Genomic DNA, 22,875 nt, shown 5'->3' with positions numbered 1-22,875 from the left:
TCGAAGTCGGGGGGGGGCTTTCGGAGAGAAGCTCGTCAAAAAGCCGAAACCTGCCAGTGACTGCGGCACGTCGTGGCATGTGCGAGAAGTACCTGGTTATCAGCTACAAAACACAGAGGAGGGAGGCTGTTGACAGCTTGTGGCAAGCGTCCACCGTCCTCGGCGTTAAGGCCTCCTCCGTGGACTCTAATGAACCAGTCAGTAGAGATGTTTTCACATGTCTGCGGGAAAACGCAGGCTGCTGAGATGCCACATCAACACTTTGGGCGGGCAGAGCGGCGCGCCAAACAGGGTTAACACACTACTCTCTCAGACCTTCACTTCTAATTGGACTTGAAGGCACTGTCAGGTCCAATTGTGATGCGGGGGTGCAAAGCAGAGTCTGCTGGAGAGAAACCTGCCAAGTCTGGTGCAGGGCAAATAGGGGGATGATAGCATATGGGGCGGATGTTGCTCAAATCCTGGTGCCCGGATCCAGACGGAACCTATAGAATCTTTCACGTTTGTCATCTATGGAAGTTGAATTAGTGTTGCTGTGTTCTGAATTAACGATCGAAGTAAGAGTCATTGATGGGATTTTTAGCATCCAAGCTAGTAATTAGCATAGAAGGACAGAAAAAAAGAATGAATTTGCAACATTACATTTGAATTTTAAAAATGTTTACCATAAAAAATGGTTAACTTTATTGGGGGGAAGTATCCTTGTCAGTTTAAAAAGCTTGATAATATCAAAAAGAAAAATGTTCTGGAAAGGAAAAATTTAAATTCTTTATCATTTGTTTTAAATAAACAGAAAATCCTTCAATTGAAAAATAATTAAATCTCAATTTGGATGTTTTTTTGAGGTTTACACTGAATGAAAAAACAGTTTTAACAAGAAAACTATGAGAATTTTTAGTTATAGAATGTTAATAAAAAAAAAGTAAAAAGTCATATATTTATATTATAAATAGCTGATATAAAAGCAATTACTTTTGGCGGGAAGATACTTTTAAACTGAGTGTCAGTTTAAGTAGCTTGATAATAATAATAATAATAATAATAATAATAATTTACTATATAGACTAATACGAGTGGGTTTTAATTTGTTGCCTTGAGTGTAGAAATGAAGAAAGATACAAAAATTGTGGAGAATAAAAGGTTAAAAAAATAATTGAACGGAATCAAACAAAAAAAAATTAATGTCGCAATAAAAAAACGAGTTTTACAAGAAAATTTTAGCTAGAAAATGTGTTAAACTTAGAAAATAAGTTTGAAGTGTTCACATTATATTCATCTATTATATATAATATTATCAGCCTGTATAAAAACAATGAAGTTAAAAGTTGAGATTGATTAATTACATAAGATGAAAAAAAAATATTAACATTGTTAATGTATAATAAGAAATCAGGTACGGGTAAAGCAGAAAAACAAGTATTTTAAAAATATAAAAAAGGTGATAAAAAGTTACTCTTCAAAGGTTTTTCACCTTCCAAAAAGAGAACAATGAAGCCCAACTTGTCCAAAAGTGTCACGGCATGCAAACGAACGAGTACCATGAAGAGGAAGTTTCAAAAGAATAACAGATCACAGACGCGCCTGTGCTAATCTTTCATCTCATTCCAATGCAAAACACAATCAGTGTTTGAACATCATGTCCAAAGTCGGCTCATCAAATATGGAAATGAAATCCCGCGCGAATGCAAATGTGGAAACATTAAAAAAAAACATTGTTTTCTGACGCAGGAACCTTCAGGTTTTCCTGGCCTGGATTCAGCAAAACGGAAGGACAAAGAAGAAAGTTCTCACCTCGCCCTCGACTCTGCTCCCCGTCCTCCTCCTCTTGATAGTCCACCTCCGTCACCGCCTCCTCCTCCTCCTCCTCCTCCTCCTCCTCGTCGACCTCTTCGTTCTCCCTCTCCTCCTCTTCCTCGTCCTCGTCTTCCTGCTCGACCTCGACCTCTTCCTCTTCATCCACCTCCTCCGCCTCCCCTCGGTCCATCTCGTCCATTTGCTCCTCGTTGTAGTCCATATAACCTTCGACCTCCTCCTCGACCTCGCCCTCCTCCTCCTCCTCCTCCTCTACGGCTCCCTCCTCCTCCTCTTCCTCCCGGTCGTCCATCTCCTCGGTACCGTCGGTCTCGTAGCACTCCTCCATCGTGGAGCTGTCCATGTCATCTAGGAAGCTGCTCCTTTTGGGAGACGTTTCCAGGGTTTGTCTGTCGAGGCTCTTTCGCTTCTTCGCCAGCGGGCAGCTGTACACACTGAGGAGCAGAGAACCAAACACATGCTTTCCATTAAGATCTGCTTTTTGTCGACTATCTTTAGCTCTTTACGAGATGAAGCTGATTAAAATAGATGTATTAAGTACTTATTTAAGTCCCTGAAGAAGCTGGAATATTCATTTTAGTTCATCTAACATGTGATTTTTGTGTATTTTCAAGAAAAAGCAGGTGTTTATATTCAACTTCCTAAAAGTATTATTTATTTATTTATTAATTGTAATATCGTTCTCTAAGTGCTACATGACTTTAACACATAAACTATATTTCCCCTTTTTGGGGGATATTTAAAAACGTGTTTTTACAATTTTGTTTAGCTTCATATTTTCTTTATTTTGTTTTAATTTATCTCCTTGTTTCATCTGTCTGTTATCTCAACTTTTAAGGATGAATATTAAAAGGAGGTATTTAAAAAACCAAAAAACAACAAAAAGAAAACAATTATTTTCACTATATAATAAACCAAACAAAGCCAGTTAATTTTCTGATTTAATGACAATTTATTGACCCTTCGCTTTTGTAACAAGACTGACAAGATTCAATAAATATTCCTAAATATTATGAAATAAATAAATACATAATAGTTTGCTTTTAACTAAATATAACTTTAAGGTAGGTATTCTTTGATGGCAACTGAATAATGTTTTCTGGTCTTTAAATAAAAAATGTATATATCATTTTTTTATATATTGTTAATTGGTTATTTGTTTGAGTACTCAAGATGTAGTAGTTTTGATGCGATTTTTTACTATATATTATAAAATCTACTTTTGAATTTTAATTAATCTTATTTTTCATACTGATAATATATAATATTTTATACATTAGATATTTATAATATGAATACTTTAAACTCATGTATCACTTTTTCCTCTTTTTTTCATTCAGCTATGCATGAAAATGTACTATATTTTACTATATAATTATTTTATATTATTATATATTCTGCTTCTACAACAATCTTCGTAGTTTCTCCTTGTTTTTTAAAACAATAAACAAAGAAAAAAAAAATATATATATATAACTGGCATTTCAGAGACTCCATTTAAACTCTCTTTTTCGGGGTTGGTGGAATTTTCGGTATATTGAGAGTTTCCTTTGTTTTGTAGCAACAATCATGGATATATTTGGGCAAATGGCCAAATCAAACGAGCGAACATGAAGGCATCACAGAAACACCCACGCACCGACGATAACATGAACTCACCACAAGTGTTTTTTGTTTTTTTCAATATTAACAACATGTTTCCAGTTCCAATTATGATTTTATTCCACAACATATCGCCTTGTAATAACCACCAACCTTTCGTCTTAATGGAGTCAAACCATTAGTTCATTAAACAAAAAAAAAACAAAACATTTTTTTCCCTACTCCTGTGAACACGAACAAAGATTATTTCCAGTCATTTATATTCAAGAAACATCAATTTGCTCCTGAGGCGATAAAGAAAAATCAGACTGATATGCCCTCGTTCTGTTGTGAACCTGGAGCAGCAAAACACGTCTGAATTTTGTCAAAAAAAAACCCACTAATGAATTCTAAATGTATTTTTTTAGAATCTTTGATGTTCTAGTTTAGTGCATGAACCAAACTTTGAAGAAGCTAAGTCGTCCAGGAGAGATTCAGAGCAGAACCAGGTCCATAAAAGCCAGTTATGAAATTGCTAAGCTAACAAAAACAAGATAAAAATTCAGTTTCAATTTGTGCTAAAACGATGTAAGTATTAACTAGTGATGGTCTGATGAAGCTTCATGAAACAGTGTCATTATTTTCAGAGTCCACTAGATGGCGGTCTCTGCTCTATTATCTTTTGTTTTGAACAACCGTTCTAATGAAACATCATTTTTAAACTGATGGCGCCACCTACTGACCTGTAAACAACATGACACTGTTTCATGAAGCTTGATCAGTACATAACTACTTCAGTTGTCTTTAAACACATTTTCATAACCTTCTGATCTACCATCTGGCTCCATGAACCTTTTGAAGAACATGTCAGCCTCTGGAAAAACATCTCGATACTCTGATGATGTCGTTTTATACAAATCTGACGTGCTTTCCTGTCAAAAGAGGAGTTTATTCTTAGTGATTTTGTGAATTTATTATAATAATTCCTTGTGTCAGGAACTGATGGCGCCACCTACTGACCCCAAAACAGCATTAAACTGACTCATGAAGCTTCATCAACCCATCACTCATGTTAACTTCTGAGTACAAAACTTATTTGGAATAACAGTGTGATATTGTTTGTATATTCGTCTCCTTCTTACTATTCGGCGTGTGTGTGTGTGTGTGTAGGTGTGTGTGTGTCGCTCACACAGTCAGAATGAGGATGAGCTCGGGCTGAGTGTTTTGGCCATCAAATAAACTGCCAGTCCAGGCTCAAGTGAAAGGGGAGCTAAACACGTTCGCTCAGCTGTGAAATCTCCAACAGCTTCTATTTTTACAACCTTTGGATGTTCCCGTGGCTTCAGCACTACTTAGAGTCGGACCTGATGTGAGCGAAGGACGCAAACCTGTGAGCGAGCACTTGTTGTCAGTCGGCGGGCGAGAGGAAACACCGGAATACAGCCAGCGTTTATTACATCAGTCCACTATTTATTTGGCTTCTTTTTTTTTTGTTCCTTCCCTCGCTCGTCTGAGGGACTCTTGAGCGAAAATAATCGTACCTGGATTATTTCAAAATACATTTTTGTAATAAATAATTCGACTATTTTTAATTACTAAATGGTATTTTTTTTCCAAATGATGAAAAAGTAGAGTTTTCAGGTATAAGAAATTATGTTTTTAAGGTTTTGTTGTGAGTGTCGGTGAATAAAAAAATGGAGAGAATAATATCAAAAATGTATTAATTAATTAATGGAGAATATATGCAATGGTATTTTGTGTTTAATTTTGAATATAATTCCTTTATTTAAATTCCAAAAGAAAACTTTTAAAAGGGTAGTTTCAAATAAGTTTTTCCTGAAATGTATTTCTGTTGAAAGTTAATAGGAAAAGACCCAAACAAAGAGCTTTAGCTGTAAAGAAACAGTGCCTTTGTAATAACCAGAACTTACGTTACAGGGTTGTATATAAAAAAACTTGCATTACGGTTAAAATGAATGATTTTTATACATAAGTTCTACTTAGCTTTTAGCTAACGATAACGTCAAGCTATTCTTAAGACTGGGCCACATATGTGTTATCAAAGGCCGCGTGTGGCCCTCATGCCGCACTTTGCACGGATTGCAACTTAATACTGTTTCTTGGTTATTTTATCAAAATGTAGTAGATAAAAAAAAAATGTATTTAATATGTTTGTACAAGTGGTTGTTTTCACTAAAAGAAAAAACAATTAGCAATACACAGCTAGCTTACTCACATACTTAAGTATTGTCAATAGGATCACAGTTAGATACACACTTAGTAATATTATTTTATTATTATTATAAAAGTAAATTAATTTAATTAATAATTCATTAAATTTTAATACATTTAAATTAAATTAAAGTTTGAAGCAGATGCTAAAACTTTTAGCATATATGCTAAATGATAGCATTTCGTTTTTCGCTTTGAATAGTTTTTTCTGCTTAATATATTTTTGCAGATCAATTTAGAACGTCAGCAAAAGGCCTTTCCAGGGTGTCCGTCACTTTTCAAAGACGATCATTTTGGAGATTGTAACTCAGAAAAACAAGCCATTAATAACAAATGAATCCAAAATGTCCAATTACTTGATGAAATCTACACTTTTAATGCAAGAAAAATGTAAGAATTTTAACATAAAAAATTACAAATGTATATGTATTTAAAAAAACAAATGTCTTCTGACTTAAGCAAATTCAGAAATTATCTTTTTATTTCCTCAGACTAGTTTTTTTTTGGCTGAAATTTAAAATCAAAATCACCGAAAAACGCCGCAGCAGAAACAATCCCAGTGTCTCACATTCCACACAGCATCCTTCCCTCTGTCCTCGCTCGTGAACGTCCATCAGTCAGAACCGAGGCTCCATCTCCACCTCGAACCAAGAGAAGCCCTAATGGGCCAAGACTACCTTCTCCCTCCAAGCATCCAGGGACTCATTTCATTAATCTAAGCCCACATGGAAACTCATTCCCGGGCCTGACAGCCAGACCTCTCCCTCCGGGCGGCAAACCAAGGTCTGTGGGACGGCGGAGGCAGGATGGAGGGGTCGCACTGCAGCGCCGTGATCAATAGCGTCGGTGACCAAACACCTCAAAAGCACATTAAAACGCCACTCATCCGGCCCCTTCTGTTCCGGGACCCTCTCGGAATAAATCAAGGTGCAGTCCCAGCAGGTTAGCAGCTGCCAGAGGAAGGCGGGGGGAGAAACACAAGCTGCTTTTCTTTGTCTCTCTGGCTCGTCCTCCTACTTTCATCTCCACATTAGAAGAGTTGATTCTTAAAGTTCGGCCTTGTTTTACATCATTAGACGACGATTTACGTCTCAATACTCGCTGACGGGTCAGACTTGTGACAGTTTTTAAGTTCAGGATGCTGTCAAAACATTTCTTGGACTACCATATATCCATAAATACTTCATTAGAATGACTCTTTTGTAGTATTTTGATGCTTAAACATAGTAAAGTTGGACTTTATCATTGACTCAAAAAAAGTTAATCATTGAGTCTGGTTCTCCCAAGGTTTCTGCATTCCCCCCTTCTTTTTCTGGCGATATAACTTTATTTCTTTTATCAGCTTCAATCTAGACCAATGGCTTAACAAAAACAAAACAGCAAAACACATAAACAACAACAAAACCTTTTTTTTATTTATTTATTTTTATTATTTTATTCATTTAAAAAAAGTAGGATTCATCTCTACACCCTGTGACAGATATAGTTATAGTTACAGTTATAATTTGATAAGTTTTTTTTTGTTTTCTTTACTATTTTTCACCCTGAAATCCTTTTTTTGCCATAAAAAAACCATATAATAATATATACATGTTGTGGCTTTGACAACATGAGGTATTATTTCCATGTCTTTCATATAGAAAAGCCTAAAATGTGGAAGATAATATGAAAAAAGCAAAAAGCGCATTCATTTTATTTGAGACAATTTTATTCAGTGTTTCAATAGTTTTAAACACATTTAAATTATTCTTTTACATTCTTGAGGGCTCAGTAAATTGACCTTCTTCACCTCAACACAACTATGTTGTATTAATTTTGTTCACAAAATCGAATAATATAATATTAAATATATGAAATAGGATAAGTTTTTTTAGCTGCATTTTCCTCCACAAAGTCACCTGGAATTCAAAATAATAATGATAATGATGAATCAATGTAAAGAGCAGCCGAAAACTTTAATGATGTTTTTATTTTGTCAAATATTTGAATTAAAGTATAGATTTGCTAAAGCTAACTACTTAGCATAGGCGTTATCATCATTGCTAGCTCCAGGTAGGGGTTATAATGTTATTTTTTAAAGATTATAGACACAAAATTTGGCGAAGGACTTAACAAATAAGGTAAAATAAAGGTAAAATAAGAAGTTTTTGGGGTCAGGATCAAACGTACGTGAGAGTGAAACTAGCCGAAAACATTCCGCTAAAGCTAGCGCTGCAGATATTTGAATGTTTACAAGCCGTGGCTCATTAAAAAAACTTTACGTGAATGACTTTTAATCGCGTTAAGAGTGGTTTCGTATACAGTAGATGTTGGACCTCAGGTGTCCCTCGTGTCCCTGAGCTGTCAGGTGTTTTTTTTTATCCCCCCCGACACCATGAGAGTCTAGTTCGCCCGACGCCGCCGAGCCCCGCGATGACTAAGCCGCAGGAAGCCTCCGCAGCTCCAGCATCCCACGTTCTCCTGGCTGTCGCCGCGTGACCTTGGATACAAAGTTTTTCATCGCAGGTGTTACATCCCACTCGCTGCACTCTGCAATTATAATTCCACAAATCACTTCCTTTTCGGAAGGTGTGTTTTTCTGCCCGAAAAAAAAAGCAAAAACAAAGCATCTACGCCCAGTTTTCACCGCGATTTGGACTGGATTAGCTTCAGCAAAGTCGATATCACTTTGTGTCAGGAATATTAAAAACATGGTGTTCTACTTCCTGTTTTCTCTAAAGAACTAAAAACATCCAAAACATCTTTATTTTTGTGTAAAAAACATGGATTCATGAGGAGAAAAATAAGCTGGTATTTATAATGTTTTACGAAATAACTAAATATTTTCGCCCTGGACTAGCATCACCTTGTTTCCTTTTCACAAACACTTTTTTTAGGAACATTTTTGGAATTTTTTGTGACGATGTACAGAAAAAGATAATTGATTCATTTCCTTAAGGGGCCGTCAGACCAAATAAAAGGAGTAAAAAAGGAAAACAAGTCGGGAACATGTGACGACACAGAATAATATATATTTTTAATCCCATGACACCATATAAAAACATATTTTTATTATTTAAAAGTACATTGTGGATTTAAATAATGGTTTAAATAATCAAAATCAACGTGTAAATATGATTTATAAGCACTTAATATTTAAAAAAAAAGGTTAGTTTAAAGGAGAAAAAATACTGAAAAGAGGAAATGAATTTCTTTAATCAAAGTACTTTGAACTTTATATTTAGAATTGAATGAGTAACAAACAAATCAAAGGGGATATAATTGTTTTTATGAGATATTCAAGATTTTTTACTTCGTCACTATTCACAGATCTGCTTTAACAGGTACTAATATATGTTTAAACGTGTGGACTACAAGATACCTGACTGCAATTTAGATTAAATAATATATTTATTTATTTAATTACATTGTTATCTATCATTTTTTTAAATTTAAGGGTCACTTATTTATTTATTTTTTAATTATATTTTACTCATCCCAGCTTTCTCTGAATTACATTTTGTTAAATACTATGTTAGAATGAATGAAAAACACCACCAAAGTAGGGCCCAGGGGCCACACATGGCCCTTCGACTGTACTTATGCGGCCAACATATAATCATCCTCTCATAGCTACCTAACAATTTGATTTTTTAATAATTTTTATTGTTCATTTCAATGTATATCAACAACATAACTAGTTTTTTTTGTGCTTTAGGTTAGAATTAATTTTCAAATCATTACTTTTTTAGCAAATTGAATTAAATACATATTTTACATACATATACATATTTTTTTTTCATATACGTTTTTTTTTTAGCTTTTGTATAAAACGTCATGGCATACTTACATTTATTTTTATTTTATTTATTTAGGTTTTACTCCCTTTTTTTCTTCTGTTAGCTTGACGGTCCCTTGGGACAGTATAGAACGTGGCCCCTGAGACAATTTAATTGCTTTTTAAATTCGAGGTCTGTATAAATTTTGACCTAAACTTAAGAATAAACATATCCAAGAATACTATACAATGGTCTTTGCTACTCTTTCCTCAAGATGACTAAGGAATACAATACTTTAACCCGACGCTCCCTTCATTACTGGACGTCGGACTAACTTCACGGAACGCCGCTGGAGTTTGTGGAGCGCCGCATCAAGGGAGCGAGGATAGCTCGGCGAGAGAGCTCCCGTTTGGCTCATTTTTTTTGGGGGGGGGGGGCGACAGCTGAGCGACTGCTGGAATGCGACAGGCGTTCCACGGGCGCCTTTATTAGCAGTCGTATTAGCGGCTCTTCTCGGCGGGGGGGGGGGCCCCAAAAGCTTTAGCCGGTCATTAGCATCGCCATTCGTCTCCCTGACGCCGGGATCTTCTTCTTCCTCTCGTCATCCATTTCATGTCGTTTCTCCCGCCCTCTGTTCCTCACCCATCATAACATCATCTTCTCCTTCACTTTTTTTCTTTTCTGCCCCCTCCTCTGCGTTTATCAGGGGGGCATATAATACCCCCCTGATCCCTTCCCTCGCTATCTCGCGCCGCTCATTGTTGTGTCGCGCCACGTCTGGTTGTGCCACCGTATCCAGCAGGAGGATCTATAGATATGTGTGGCAGAGCCCCGTCTCCATGGTGATAGCCTCCAGAAAAAGAAAAAAAAAATCCATGAGGGATTCATCGTTCCTCACAAGCCGAAAGCGAGGTGCATTTTTTTTTTTTTGACACAAAAGCACAGACAGCAGGTGGAAACATCTGAGAAGAAGGGGGTCGATAACGTTGGGGTCGTTGGACGAACGCTAAGGAATGTCGTGGCGAGAGGAGGTTTTTGGGGGGGAAACCGAGAAGATCGTTTCGGGGAGCCGTCGTGGGCTTCTCTCCTCGCGAGCGGTCGGAGAACAAAAGACGAGGCGCAGGAGGCTCGTCTCGTGGCAGACGCTGCGATTTTTGGGGCGTTTTTTTTTCTGGCTGCCGTACACACACACCGACCGACACACACACACACACAACTTCCACGCTGTCAGAAATAATCCAGTGTCAATGAAACTGATGTTTATGAGCATGTTTTTTTTTTTTTTTAAACTTGTCGTACAAGCAGGATGTAATCTCCTCCTGCCTCGGTGATGCTTCCTACATTTGGAAACAGAATCTTTTTTTTTTTTTAAATAAAATCCTCAGAGTAGCTTCAGGTGACACTTGTCGAAAACTAAACTCAAGGGTGCAAAATGAAGGAGCAATTCACGGTTCAATTTCCGGCAAAAGGGCTGTTTTTTTTAACCTCCGTTTCCATTGTAGACCAATCGGAGGAACTTTGGACTGGAATAAATGGAGGAAACACTTGTTTTTTTTAATATGTATACATGATTTCTATCTGTTTTTTCAAATTTAATCTTAATTAACAACAACAACTTACTTACTTACTTAATTAATTACTTAATTAACTTACTTGACAACCGCGAAGACTGATACTTTAAAATATATACTTTATTGAATATTGTTTTGATTGTTTAAGCGCTTTGTGACCCTGGTCTGGAAAAGCGCTTTACAAATATAAATTACTTACTTAGTTATTTTTCTTTCATCTATGTTCTTTATCTTTATCTTTAGACTTAGATTGTATCATCTTGTGCTTTCTCTTAGTTTCTCTTTGTTCTTGTTCTTATTTTATTTTGATAATTTTTTTTAATGAAAAATGGCTTTATTTTCTGTGTCTATTGGAAAAAAAACCAATTTCAATTTCAATAAAGTTTTACCTTAACCTTAACCTTAATTATTACCATCCTTAGCCTCCTAAAAAATATGTTTTTAGTCAGTTTCAAAAGTATTCTGCTGTATTTAAACTCTTGCTGCTTACAGTGTTAATGAGGGAGTCGCGTTCACGACATTTTAGTACGAATAAATAGCTATAAAATGACACGATCTATGTGTTAAATGAGATGTAAAGTGTTAACGCAACGAATATAATGTTGAGAAACCATGCAGGGACAGTGGTTTAAAGTCTATTTTTTAGAAAAAGTTATTCTGTCAAAATCAAACAATGATAATTATCTTTTTATTCAGAGTGAAAAAGGTTTGTGTAAGAAGTCTACCAAGGTCATAATCACAACTTAACATAACAAATAATGTCTAATTAATCAGATGTTTTTTAAGAACTGTGATACAAAAGGTCATGTAATTGTTCGTTCAAATTCTTAATGATTTCTTTATGATTTAAAGCAAGAGAATAAAAACTAGGTTTTGATATTAAAAAATGAATTATTATTAAAACTATTGAAGTTAAAATGAGTGTTAAAATTATACCGTATTAGACATTTTTACTCTGTAAAATATGTATTAAATGTATCTTTGATTTCATGTCATAATTAACATTTACTTTAAATAGAATGACTAGAAATGGTTATTTACTAGTTATATAGCTAGATCGATTTTTCCAGCACACAGCAACACAGATGATAGATTCATGAAACAAGAACAAAGTGCAATAAAAAGAAAAATAACAAAGTCCCTGAGTCTATTAGTGTTGCATCATGGGAGGAGCATTCATGCACTCCATCCGTTTCTCTTCTTCTACTTAGTTATATATAGATATATCCAGGCTTTAGTGTCCTCTTTAAATCATCTCTCCCCTTTAAATTAACATAGTATAATTTAAGATGCCTTATTTTATTGAAGATATCATTTTTCTTAAACATTTATTTTAAATGTAAATTCCACGTAATTATGATTTTTACCTCTGTATTTGTATTATTTCCCTTTGGTTTTAAGTATATAGAATACCTTGGTGATATGTCGTTTTTATTAATACATTTTCAACCAATTGAATTCTTTGGGATTATATTAAAATAAATCAAAAATATATATTGATATTATTATGATGAAATCATTTTATTTCTTTGTTTTGTTTAGTCCTTTTATTAGTTATTTACCACTTTTTCAATTACATTTCTTTTAATTTATTTAAGATCTTTATTTTTATTGAAATATATTTTGTCAACATAATTCGTTTTTTTTTCACCTCTGAATTTATGTTCCTTCTCCTTTAAAAATGTATTTTTTTTTAATAAAAAAAAGAAACAAATGTAATAAATTGTAGTTTTAGGTTCTCCTCATTTATGCCCCAATATTTACTTCAGTTAGATTTATTTAAAGTACAGTTAAATTGTTTTATTGATCTTTTTCACTATTGATCAGGCATTTCTAGGCCTTTAGCGGTTCAACTATTTCTGTTCTATTTAAAATGAAATAAAAACGTTCATAAAGTCCGGTGGTGTATCTTCCTCACGTCTGGTTGTTGTTTCAGTAGAAGAAAAAAAAAAAAAGAATCCGTCGTCTTCAATAAACCGTCGCTTGAGTGAAACGCTATATTACCTGCATGTATTTCATGTCAACTCCTCCTCATTCATGTCCTCACCGGTGTCCTTAAAAAAAGCGTCGCCGACTTCCTTCCTGATCCTCGGCGCAGGGATCTCGCTCTAAGCCTCTCAGACTTAACGCGACTGAGACGTAGTACAGTAGCTTCGCGACGCCGCCAACATCTTCCCCGGCGCCTCATCCTCCCCGAGACCCCGTCTGCCCCCCAAGTTACCTTAGGCCGCCGTGAATAACTCATAATGTGATTGGTCGGCGAGGAACACCGAGTTTGTTTTTTTTGCGGACGATATGAGAGTAATATCGTGAACACCTTCTTTTTCCCTCAAAAAACATGGACGCTCCATCCCGGGAAAAGACCCTGAACCGATTCGGGGTCCAATTTGGGAGCCGCTCGGGGTCCTGATGCTCTAATGTTGCTATCTGTCATCCTGCAGCTGAATTCACTCCTGGATTAGCAGGTAAGGAGTCTCTCCACCGATGTAATGACTTCAATCAATCACGGCGGCTCAGACACACACACACACACACACACACACACACACACACACACACACACACATAGCATTCCGCTAGTTAGCTGCTAGCCCAGCGGACATCTTGGAGAAGAATCGTCTTCTCCCAGCTTCACGATCCGTCTCGGTAATCCACAGGCTCGAGTTGTTTAGGCAGAAGAGAGCGATAAATAAAGAGATAACGACCACACAGATGTTGACAATTTTTCCCTCTTATCAATGATCCTTAATCTCTCTAAAGACAAAAGTTTATTTAAAATGTATAGCACCAAGGACTGGAACAGTAACTATAATATTATGATACCAACTATGTTATATACTTCTGCCAAGGAGATTATGAATTTGCCAATAGGATTGGATAATTAAATAATAATGAAAAGACAAGGGATCGATTACTTTTAATTTAATGCAAATAAATTAAATTAAAAGATTTTATTCTGTAAAATCCTCGTTTTTTTAATAGAAATTAGGTACTTGGCAGAGGTATTCGCTGTCTTAGTGCTTGGTTATTACAGTGTTTGATTATTTGCGATATTGAAATAAATGATGAAAAATGTGATTTTCTTTTAAATATATCATTAAAAATAATTGTATTTGTTAAGTGTTTATTACTCATATCCCTTTTTTCCATTTAATATTTAGTAAATATGTATGAAAATTAATACAATAAAGTTGATCCATCTATCTATCCATCCATCCATGAGTTAAATTAATTATTTATCAAGGTAAAGGATATAATAAGGATTTAAAGCTTCCAAAACTAAAGAAATAAAGAAATGTCATTTTTAAATGAAAGAAAATTAGCCAATGTTTTTGTTTTTAATTAGCATATTAGCTACTTGGCAGAGGTATTCCCTGTCTATGTGCTTGGTTATTTTAGTGTTTAGTTAGTTGGGATATTGATATAAATAATGAAAAACGTTATTTTCTTATAAATATATAATTAAAATAATTGTATTTGTATCTATCTATCTATCTATCTATCTATCTGAGAGTTAAATTAATTCTTTATTAAGGTTAAGGATAAAATAAGGATTTGAAGCCTCCAAAACTAAAGAAATAAAGAAATGTCGTTTTTAAATGAAAGAATCATTTTTTGTTTTTTTAGCTTCTTGGCAGAGGTATTGACTGTCTCAGTGCTCGGTTAGTTGCAACATTATATTAAAAGATTATTTTTTTTTTTTTTAAATAATTAAAATGATTATACTTTCGAGTTTATCCCTCTTATCCTAGTTTCTATCCAATATAAATGTGTAGTAATAAAAATACAAATATTTACAGTGTGTTTATAAATTAAAAAAAGATAGGATTTTAAGTGGAATAAACATATAAATAAGTGTAACATATTGACATATATTCAAACATGAATAGAAATGTCGTGGAACTGTTACGATGATAATTATACTTAAAAATAGACAAAATCTACATGACTTTGCAAAATAAGCACAAAGGAAATTGACATTTAAAAAAAAAAGAAAAAAAGTGTGACTGCCCTTCAGCATCTGGACGGGGCACCTGGATCCACGTCATCTACATCTGCCCAGCAGAGGGGGACGGCTGTTTGACATTGACGTTATTAAGTTGGCAGTTTCTCCGCGGGGGGGAGGACTGGCTGAGGGGTCGCGGCGGTTCAAGGGTCACGGGTCAGGAAGCCCGGAGGTGGCCTCAAGCATCTGCCCACCCCCCCAACGCTACTCATGCCCTCGTCCCCCTGGCATGCTCCACACATGATCGGCTATTCCCTTTCATGTCTTTCCGCCAGGGAGGTTTGTCAAAAAAAAAAAAAAAAAAGAGTAAACACCACCTGTTTATCCGGCGCCGGCTAATGTCGGCGAGATAGTTTGCAGGCTTGTCATAATTTGCACAGGAGGCATATAAAAAAGGTACAAGTTACAAAGAGGAAAAATACAAGCAAATGGCATCGGAGATGAAGGCAGGAAGGAGAGGCTTCTGGGTAAAATTCAGCTCGCCCTTTATTTTAAATAAGCCTTAGAAGTCGCTTTAAAATGCCATTAGGGGTTCAGATGAGGACTGCAATGCATGTCTAATCTGTGATTTAAAATATTGAGAGTGGAGGTCCCGAGTGGTTCTTGCCTCCCTTTTGTCATCCCAAGGTCTTGTTCGCGTCACAGATTTTGTTCAGGAAGTCTGTGTTAAAAAGAACCACCCCCCCGCGAGGGTCATAACCTGCCGAACCGAAGACGAGTTTCAAGTTTTAAAATGGATGGGATATCTTTATTTGTCACGCCCCATCTCGGTTTCCCCCCTCCACCCTCTCGTCTGTTAACCAAACCAGCTAATGAGCAGTTGCTAGCTTTGAATTTCTCATCGGTTCCGCCTCAAAGAAGCGTTTTTTTTTTTATCTCGCCACAGTGGGGTAGCCCTTAATCTCGGTGGGGAGGCGGCGTGTGATGGAATGTACAGTTCTGGGGACTGTAAGGTCTTTTTTACGGGTCGTGGATAAACAGAATGCTCCTCGGTATTACAGCTAATGGATCACAAGAGACACTTTTGTACAGTAGCTAACGCACGTTTTTACATACATCTTGAAAGGTTTGCCTTGTACAACCATTTTAGGACTGCCTAGGAAAGGTAGGGTAAGACGGAGAAGGCAAACACCTTCTGTGTCATAACCATAATCAAACAATTCTGTGATGAAGTCAATTTTATTGAATGAAAAAAGTAGTGAGATACCGTCATTTTCGCCTGAAATTAATACAGAATACAGACTCTGTAGCGAGAATTCTGACCAGCTCTAGTAGAAGAACTCACATTTCTCCGATCCTTAAAACTCTTCACTGGCTGCCAGTTTCTTTCAGGATAAACTTTAAATTCTGGTTCTTACTTTCAGATCTATTCATGGTCAGACCTTCCATCAGTGATCTGATCCAGCCTTAAACCCCAGCTCGGGCTCTGAGGTCTGTGGATCAGAATCTACTGATGGTTCCTGAACACGGTTCCGGACCAGAGGAGAGAAATCCTTTTGTTGCTTCTAAGCTTTGGAATGATCTTCCTCTGTGCTTGATGATCTACTGACTCCTTCAAGAAACATCTTAAGACACTTTTATTCATGCAGACTTTTCCTTGATTCTCTGAGACTCCTGTGTTCGTCTCGGTGTTGTCTTGACCTTTTAAGTATATATTTTATTAAGTTTTGTTTTGATTGTTTAAGCGCTTCGTGACCCTAGTCTGGAAAAGCGCTCTACAAATATAATTTACTTACTTACTTACATTTGGTAGCAAGGACCTTCATTTTGAGATCTTGGTCTATTGTGGTAAAGAAAGAGCTGAGCCAAAGGGCGATTATCTAAATATACTGGGTTTACATTCAAGTATGCGCCAAACATTGGCCGAAAGAACAACATAAGCAGATGTAACTTCTCTCTGTGGGTTGTCTGGACTCTCCCTTAGGCTTATCTTATCCCTACGCCTCCCTGGCGTGGTACCCAGGTATGTCTTACCAAGCAGTTCCCGGGGGGGAAGACTCATGTTGGAGAGACTTTTGGTTGACCTAGTATGGTCCGAATCCTCCAAGAAGTGCTTGAGGACGTTTCTAAGGGTGAAAGAGGTCAAGCATCTTTGCTACGGTGCTGCCCCTATGACCTTCTGAGGATGAGATTGAAGGACCTCAACGAAAAATCCCTTCCGGACAAAACAAAAGTGGCTCTACTCCAAGTGTTTGGTGGACGACGAGGCTGCCGGGAGCTATAGCAAGTTGCGAAAAAAAAACCACCCAGTAAAGTAAAGATAACTTGTATTCTCTGTTCCCTTTTGCCTGGGTTCAGGTTGTCTTGACTACGATGGCCTGTCAAATGGAAGAATCATAACAAAAGACTAAACATCACGAGCGACTGCTCACGTTGACGAAAAGACTTCAAGCAAGAGCTGACAAAAAAAAAACAGCCCCTTTTCTTCCCCCCCCTCAGCCCACACTGCCTTTTTGGTGATATAAAGCTTCCCCATTAAATATGGAAATTTCCGTTTCGGTGACAGATACTTCACAGAGGGGGGTTGATGACATAGACTGTGTTTTTTTGGGGGAAAGGGAAGTGGCAGATTTTGATTAATGCGACCTTATCTGGTCGTGCACATGGAGGCAGTGGAGTTGCTTAGCTAGGTGGGGGTGGATGTTTCTCCTCGACTTCCAGGCGTCTTCCGCGCTCACGGCCTGTTTCACTCACTTGCATTTTCTGATATTCCAATTCTCTTAGCGTCTCCCATCTTTTTCTACCCGTCCTCCATCTCTGTCAGCCTAGCACTACGGGCTTTAAAGTCAGTCGTCACACCGTTTAATTTCAAACGTCTTGGGGAGTTGTTTTTGTTCTACAGTCGATGGCCTGGCTTAACCTTTTACGTCCCTATGCGAGTTCCTTTTCTGAACCCAACAGTTGTTGGTTGCAACCGTGAAAGCCCCTCTTTCGCCAATTTCATCAACTTATTTTCCTTTACTTCTTATAATACCTCGCTTAATGGCCTGTTATTTCCGCCTTCCCTTTACACCCCTTTCCCTTCGCAGTCCTGGCAGTCGCTGCGGTGTCTTACCACCGATGTTCCATCACCACCTGGCCCACTTCCAATGCTTTTAGTGAGAGCTATCTGTCAAGCCATGAATAATACAGGCCCAAGGCTGCCGTAAGTTTGCTAGCAAGCTATGTGGAATCCAAATGAGGTCTACAGCAGGAAGAGAGCACTTGACTTTTAGCTTGCTGCCACGCTGTCCCTATCAAGGCAGGCAATTACTCAGACCCCACCACACACACCCCACCCACCCCTTGTACTGGCGGCACAAACCAACATATAGAGGTTTGTTTGGATATGAAGCGCATGGAAAAAGGGTAAGGAAATGACAAATATTCAGATGCTTTTTTTCTTTCATAATCAACTTATACAATGTAAGAGAGTATACGGATTATGTTTTCTAAAATATTTGTCATCAAAAGCCCCCCAAAAAGTACTATTTTCAGAAAAAGGGTATTGAAACAAAATACAAAAGTATTAAAGTATATATTTGGTTTGTGTCATGATACATAAACAGGAAAATTAGTTATGCATTGTGGACATTTCCTGGCTATTAAACATGCTCTGAAACATTTAACATTTTAGTATTTATATATTTCATGGGACACTTTAATTGACGCTTTAGCAACCAGCCTTGAAACATGTGCTCTTGAGGGTCAAATGCAAATGGAATTATAATCCTAAAGCATTACAGCTCTTTTTTGTATGTTATTTTCACAGTGCCTACCTGAAGATTTACCCTTAAAAAATGTGTAATTCCTCATTTATCGACTTGTTGCCAAAACTCCCTGGGATAAACGGGAAAAACAGAGAACTAATAAATATATAAAAATAAATGTGTACATTTCCTTTGAAGCCCATAAAACTGAATTGTAAACGATAACCATCTGTCAAGGAATTTTACTGTCTCTACCATCATAACCATTTTCCTCTGCTGCTTGGATCAGGGGTCTCAAACTCAACTGGCCCTGGGGCCACAAGAGGTAAGTTCTTGCTGTGACTGGGCCACAGGCTGGGTAGGGTGGTGTCTTTCAGCAGTTTTTTATGCATGTTTTTATGGAATTTTGTGTGTTTGCATCATAAACTTAGACTTTTTTTGGTCTTATTTTATCTTAACTTCATTATAAAAGCAATAAAAATTTAAATTTGTTGTGATGGTCTTAATTTCGTTATCATATGACAATAAACAAAGATGGGGTCTCTTGTCCGCAGTCATTACAACATATACATCAAATTCAGGGGCCACAGAATATCATCTCAGGGGCATCGAAATCGGACGTGAGCCGAAAGTGCCCGAAAATCTTGGATGATTCCAAACCAAAAAGACGGGGAAGCTGAATGCTAAGCTCGAAGCCTCATTTTGCACTACCTTTTCTAAACCAATCAGAAACCAGGATACTCGACAGAAAGCGTCATCCATAAACCTGTATTCTGGTTAAGTCGAGATAAATATATAACGTAGGACAAGTTGCCCGTATTACCTATTAATTAGGTCGGAAAACACAATTAAATTCGACATCATGTTCCGAGTCTGACGCACGAAAAAAAACTCTGTGATATACGATCTATTAATCAACGGGCTAAGTTACTTCATCATTCCTTATCTGTTGATTAGCCTCAGACACGTCGTCCACCTTTTGTCACGCTCGTTTCTTCGGGGACGGCGGCGGAGGCTAAAGAGGTTTCCGTCGCATGTGTCGGCACGGAAAAAAAGCGACACATGTACAGTGGGAGTAATTAGCTTTGCGCGGCGGCATCCTTAGGTGAAGGTGTTAAACCCATCCATCATCGCTTCCCGGTCATTTTCCTACCGGAGCGTAATTACCGACTCGCTCGGCAACGGCGGGGAGCTTCGCCAGGTAAAAATAGTCGGGATTGAGAGGAATTTTTTCCGAACGCCGTGATGCGATAATGAGATCTCGTTAGCCAATGCTACGGAGTTTTCTTATTAACAAATAATAACAACCGCGCTTTGTTTTGTTTTTTTATACCCTCCCATCTATTATTCACACCTCACAGATTTACTCATGATTCATTCATGGGAGCATCTTGCGCAACCTAGAACTGATGTCGCCCCGACGACAAAAAAAAACATCCCCATCAGATGTTGGAACATTTGCTTCGCAGGAAGTGGTTAGCCATGCTAACTACGTCTTTTGAGCGATGGCTGGGATGTCGCCGGATCGGTTACCAAGGTGGTAGCGAGGGGCCGAGATTGGGCGAGAGGCACTCAGTCGTGGGGGGGGGAACGCTGTTCTACATGTGAAGTGGGCGGTGTGCGTCTTTGTATGTCTACATTCGTGTCGGCGAGACTTTGCGTAGGTGTGAGAGCGTGTGCGCCGGTGGAAAAAAAAATTGTGCGCCGTTGCCCTTTTTTTTTTCCCTCACTCTACGCCGATCTCACTCCAGGTGGAGAGGCTGTTTGTGAGGGCCCCTGCTCCAGTGGAGGGCCCTTCAGGCCAGGCTGGCACCCACTTTAGCCAGAGAGAAAGTAACTTTACACTCCACCTTCCCGTCTCGGTTTAGTGGACGACCACACAGCCGGAGTGATTGGCACCGGGGCGAACTGGAATTTTATTTTTTATTTTTTTTTAGATATTCCGGGAACGACTCGGTTAAAATTACTGGTGGGAAAACAAGCGTCACTAAACAAGACTTGACTGAACAAACTGATTAAAAAAAGAGTCTCGGGAGATGAAGTCGTTTTATGAATCTGGCTCGATAACAAAAATACTGTTTGTTTTTTCGGTGATATCATAGGCAGCGGATCACAGAAACCCTTGCAGGAGCCAAGGTCTCAAGCCGTCAAGTTCTTAAAATAAATAATTTATTTGTCCTTTATGGAGCTTAGATATGCTTAACCTTACCTACCAGGAATAAATAGGACTGTTTTCCAGTTGATTTTTTTTAATCAATTTTCCTGAACATACAGCTTTTTTGACATTTTAATTCTCTCAGCACTTTTGAACAATGTTTTTAAGGATTAATAATAAAAGAAAGTGTTTCATTGTACTCTACATGTCATTTATCTACTACTGAGATGTGACTCGATGAAGTTTTATCCAACCAAATATATGTTCACATCGGAATATAATTTTTTCCATAATGAAACATATTATTATGGTTATTATTGAACCCTTTATCTGAAGCTCAATACATTTTTTGACACATTTTTTCATTTTAATACGCATAATATTGATATTAAGTTGTACATCTTACTGTTTGTATAGTATATATGATAAATACAAACATGATCTTCTCTTTGGTTTTGAGTTTGAATCCTAAAACTGAATCAACAAAAGACGATTCAAATGTATTTGTTTTTTCCCACCCTGTTTAAATAGTCACTTCTGAACCGTTGCAGTTCATCATAAACTTTTTATAAAGCATCACAAAAAATGTTTAACGTTAAATGTGTAATGTTTTGGGATGTATACAAGTTTAAACTGTAGGACACTTAAAATCTCTAGGCATAGATGTAGGTTAGGTGTTACTCTTAAAAATCTATGGGGCCGTCGTAAGAACCAAAAATTGCCCAGTATAAAAAAAATAAAGGAAGGGTAGGTATTTTTCTTGGAAACTGTTTGATAGCTTATGATATACTGTATATATATATATCCGGTCCTTGCTACCCAAGAATCTGTTCTTTAGTCAAATGGCCAAAATGGGTTCTGCATATAGATGTCCGAGAGACACTCAAAATATTTCCGGGAACTTATTAGAAAATACTTGGATGTTAAACCACGACTGCATCCTGGCAAAGTAAAGACGTCAGCTAAAGAAAGTGTTGTCCATAAAAGAAGTGTCGCCCAACGTGCTCTGGCATCCAGACCCAAGTTATTTTCTGCCCCTATAAAGGCCGGCAAACCTGCCCGGTCCATGTCCATTCCCTCTTCCCCCCTCCGGGGCTCAAACGTGGCCACCAGGAGATGCCGAAACCAGGACGACGTCCGACCGCTCACCACTCAGATCCGTCTGAGTGCTTTGAGAGCAACAAACCGTGTATGTGCGCGTGTCTGTGAAGGAGCGAGTAAATAGCATCCCTTACTGTAGAGATGGCATTTAGGAGTCTCTCTCTTTCTGCACTTCAATTGTACCGCAGCCCCATTTCCTCTGTGTCAGTGTGTGTGTGTGTGTGTGTGTGTGTCGCTGCAGATGTATTTTTCAGAAGCCTTCCTCCAATCATCTCAACGCTCCCACGCGACTCACCCTCTACCTTTCCCTTCTGATCATTTGCTCATTCATCATGCTTTCCTTCCTGTCCTCTCGCCAGAGGTCTTCGCTAAAGGTGTAATTTAGCTCACGCTGTTCTCTAATTTTTACCTTAGTCAGAAGGGGGCGTGGCCAACCCCCCCCGACACCGCGGACACAATCTGCCAATCACTTCCCCACGGCCAGGAAATTGCGTTTCGGAGTGAGAGTAATTATTAAGTCTGGCCCTGTGTGGGTTGAATTTCACGCCTTCTTTGTTTGGCGCGGAGAGAAATAAGAATTTTCGGCAGCCAGGTTAGACGGATTTATGAGGCTTTCATTATGGCCGAAGGAACAAAAGTGAGGTCTTCTCTGCTTACTTCGTCTCTGCTCTAATCTCTATTCACACCGTCAACCTTTAACCCTCGGCGTATCTTCGCAATACAATCGGGCGAACACCTCGCTTTTCACAGCGTATTAGCATTTTGAGTTAAGATAACTACTTTTTAATTCATATTACGAAATTTTCGGTAGTGGACATGGTATTCTACGATAATCATAGCCTCGATATTTCAGTAGGTACGGTGTTACCCTAATTGTGGAAACACAAAGTTGCCTAGTAACAAATAAAGGTAGGGTAGGTGTTCCTTCTTGAAAACTATTTACGTTTTTTTTTTTATTCAAGAACGATTT

At 37.7% G+C, this 22,875-nt stretch overlaps 1 protein-coding gene across 4 annotated transcripts in view; it reads right to left on the bottom strand.

The window, feature by feature from the left end:
- myt1lb (myelin transcription factor 1-like, b) overlaps positions 1-22,875 on the bottom strand; it is a 142,952-nt gene that overhangs the window by 46,170 nt on the left and 73,907 nt on the right. For all 4 annotated transcript variants that reach the window (XM_087779839.1, XM_087779840.1, XM_087779841.1 and 1 more), the window contains exon 5: positions 1,792-2,246. In XM_087779839.1, the coding sequence (XP_087635965.1) occupies positions 1,792-2,246 (455 nt within the window). The remainder of the gene's footprint in view (positions 1-1,791; positions 2,247-22,875) is intronic.

The sequence above is a fragment of the Callionymus lyra genome, chromosome 18 (assembly GCF_982586985.1).
Source record: "Callionymus lyra chromosome 18, fCalLyr1.hap1.1, whole genome shotgun sequence".
Classification (NCBI taxonomy): Eukaryota; Metazoa; Chordata; class Actinopteri; order Syngnathiformes; family Callionymidae; genus Callionymus; species Callionymus lyra.
Note: the sequence above shows the minus strand (reverse complement) of the source record. Positions and strands in the feature narration are given on the sequence as shown.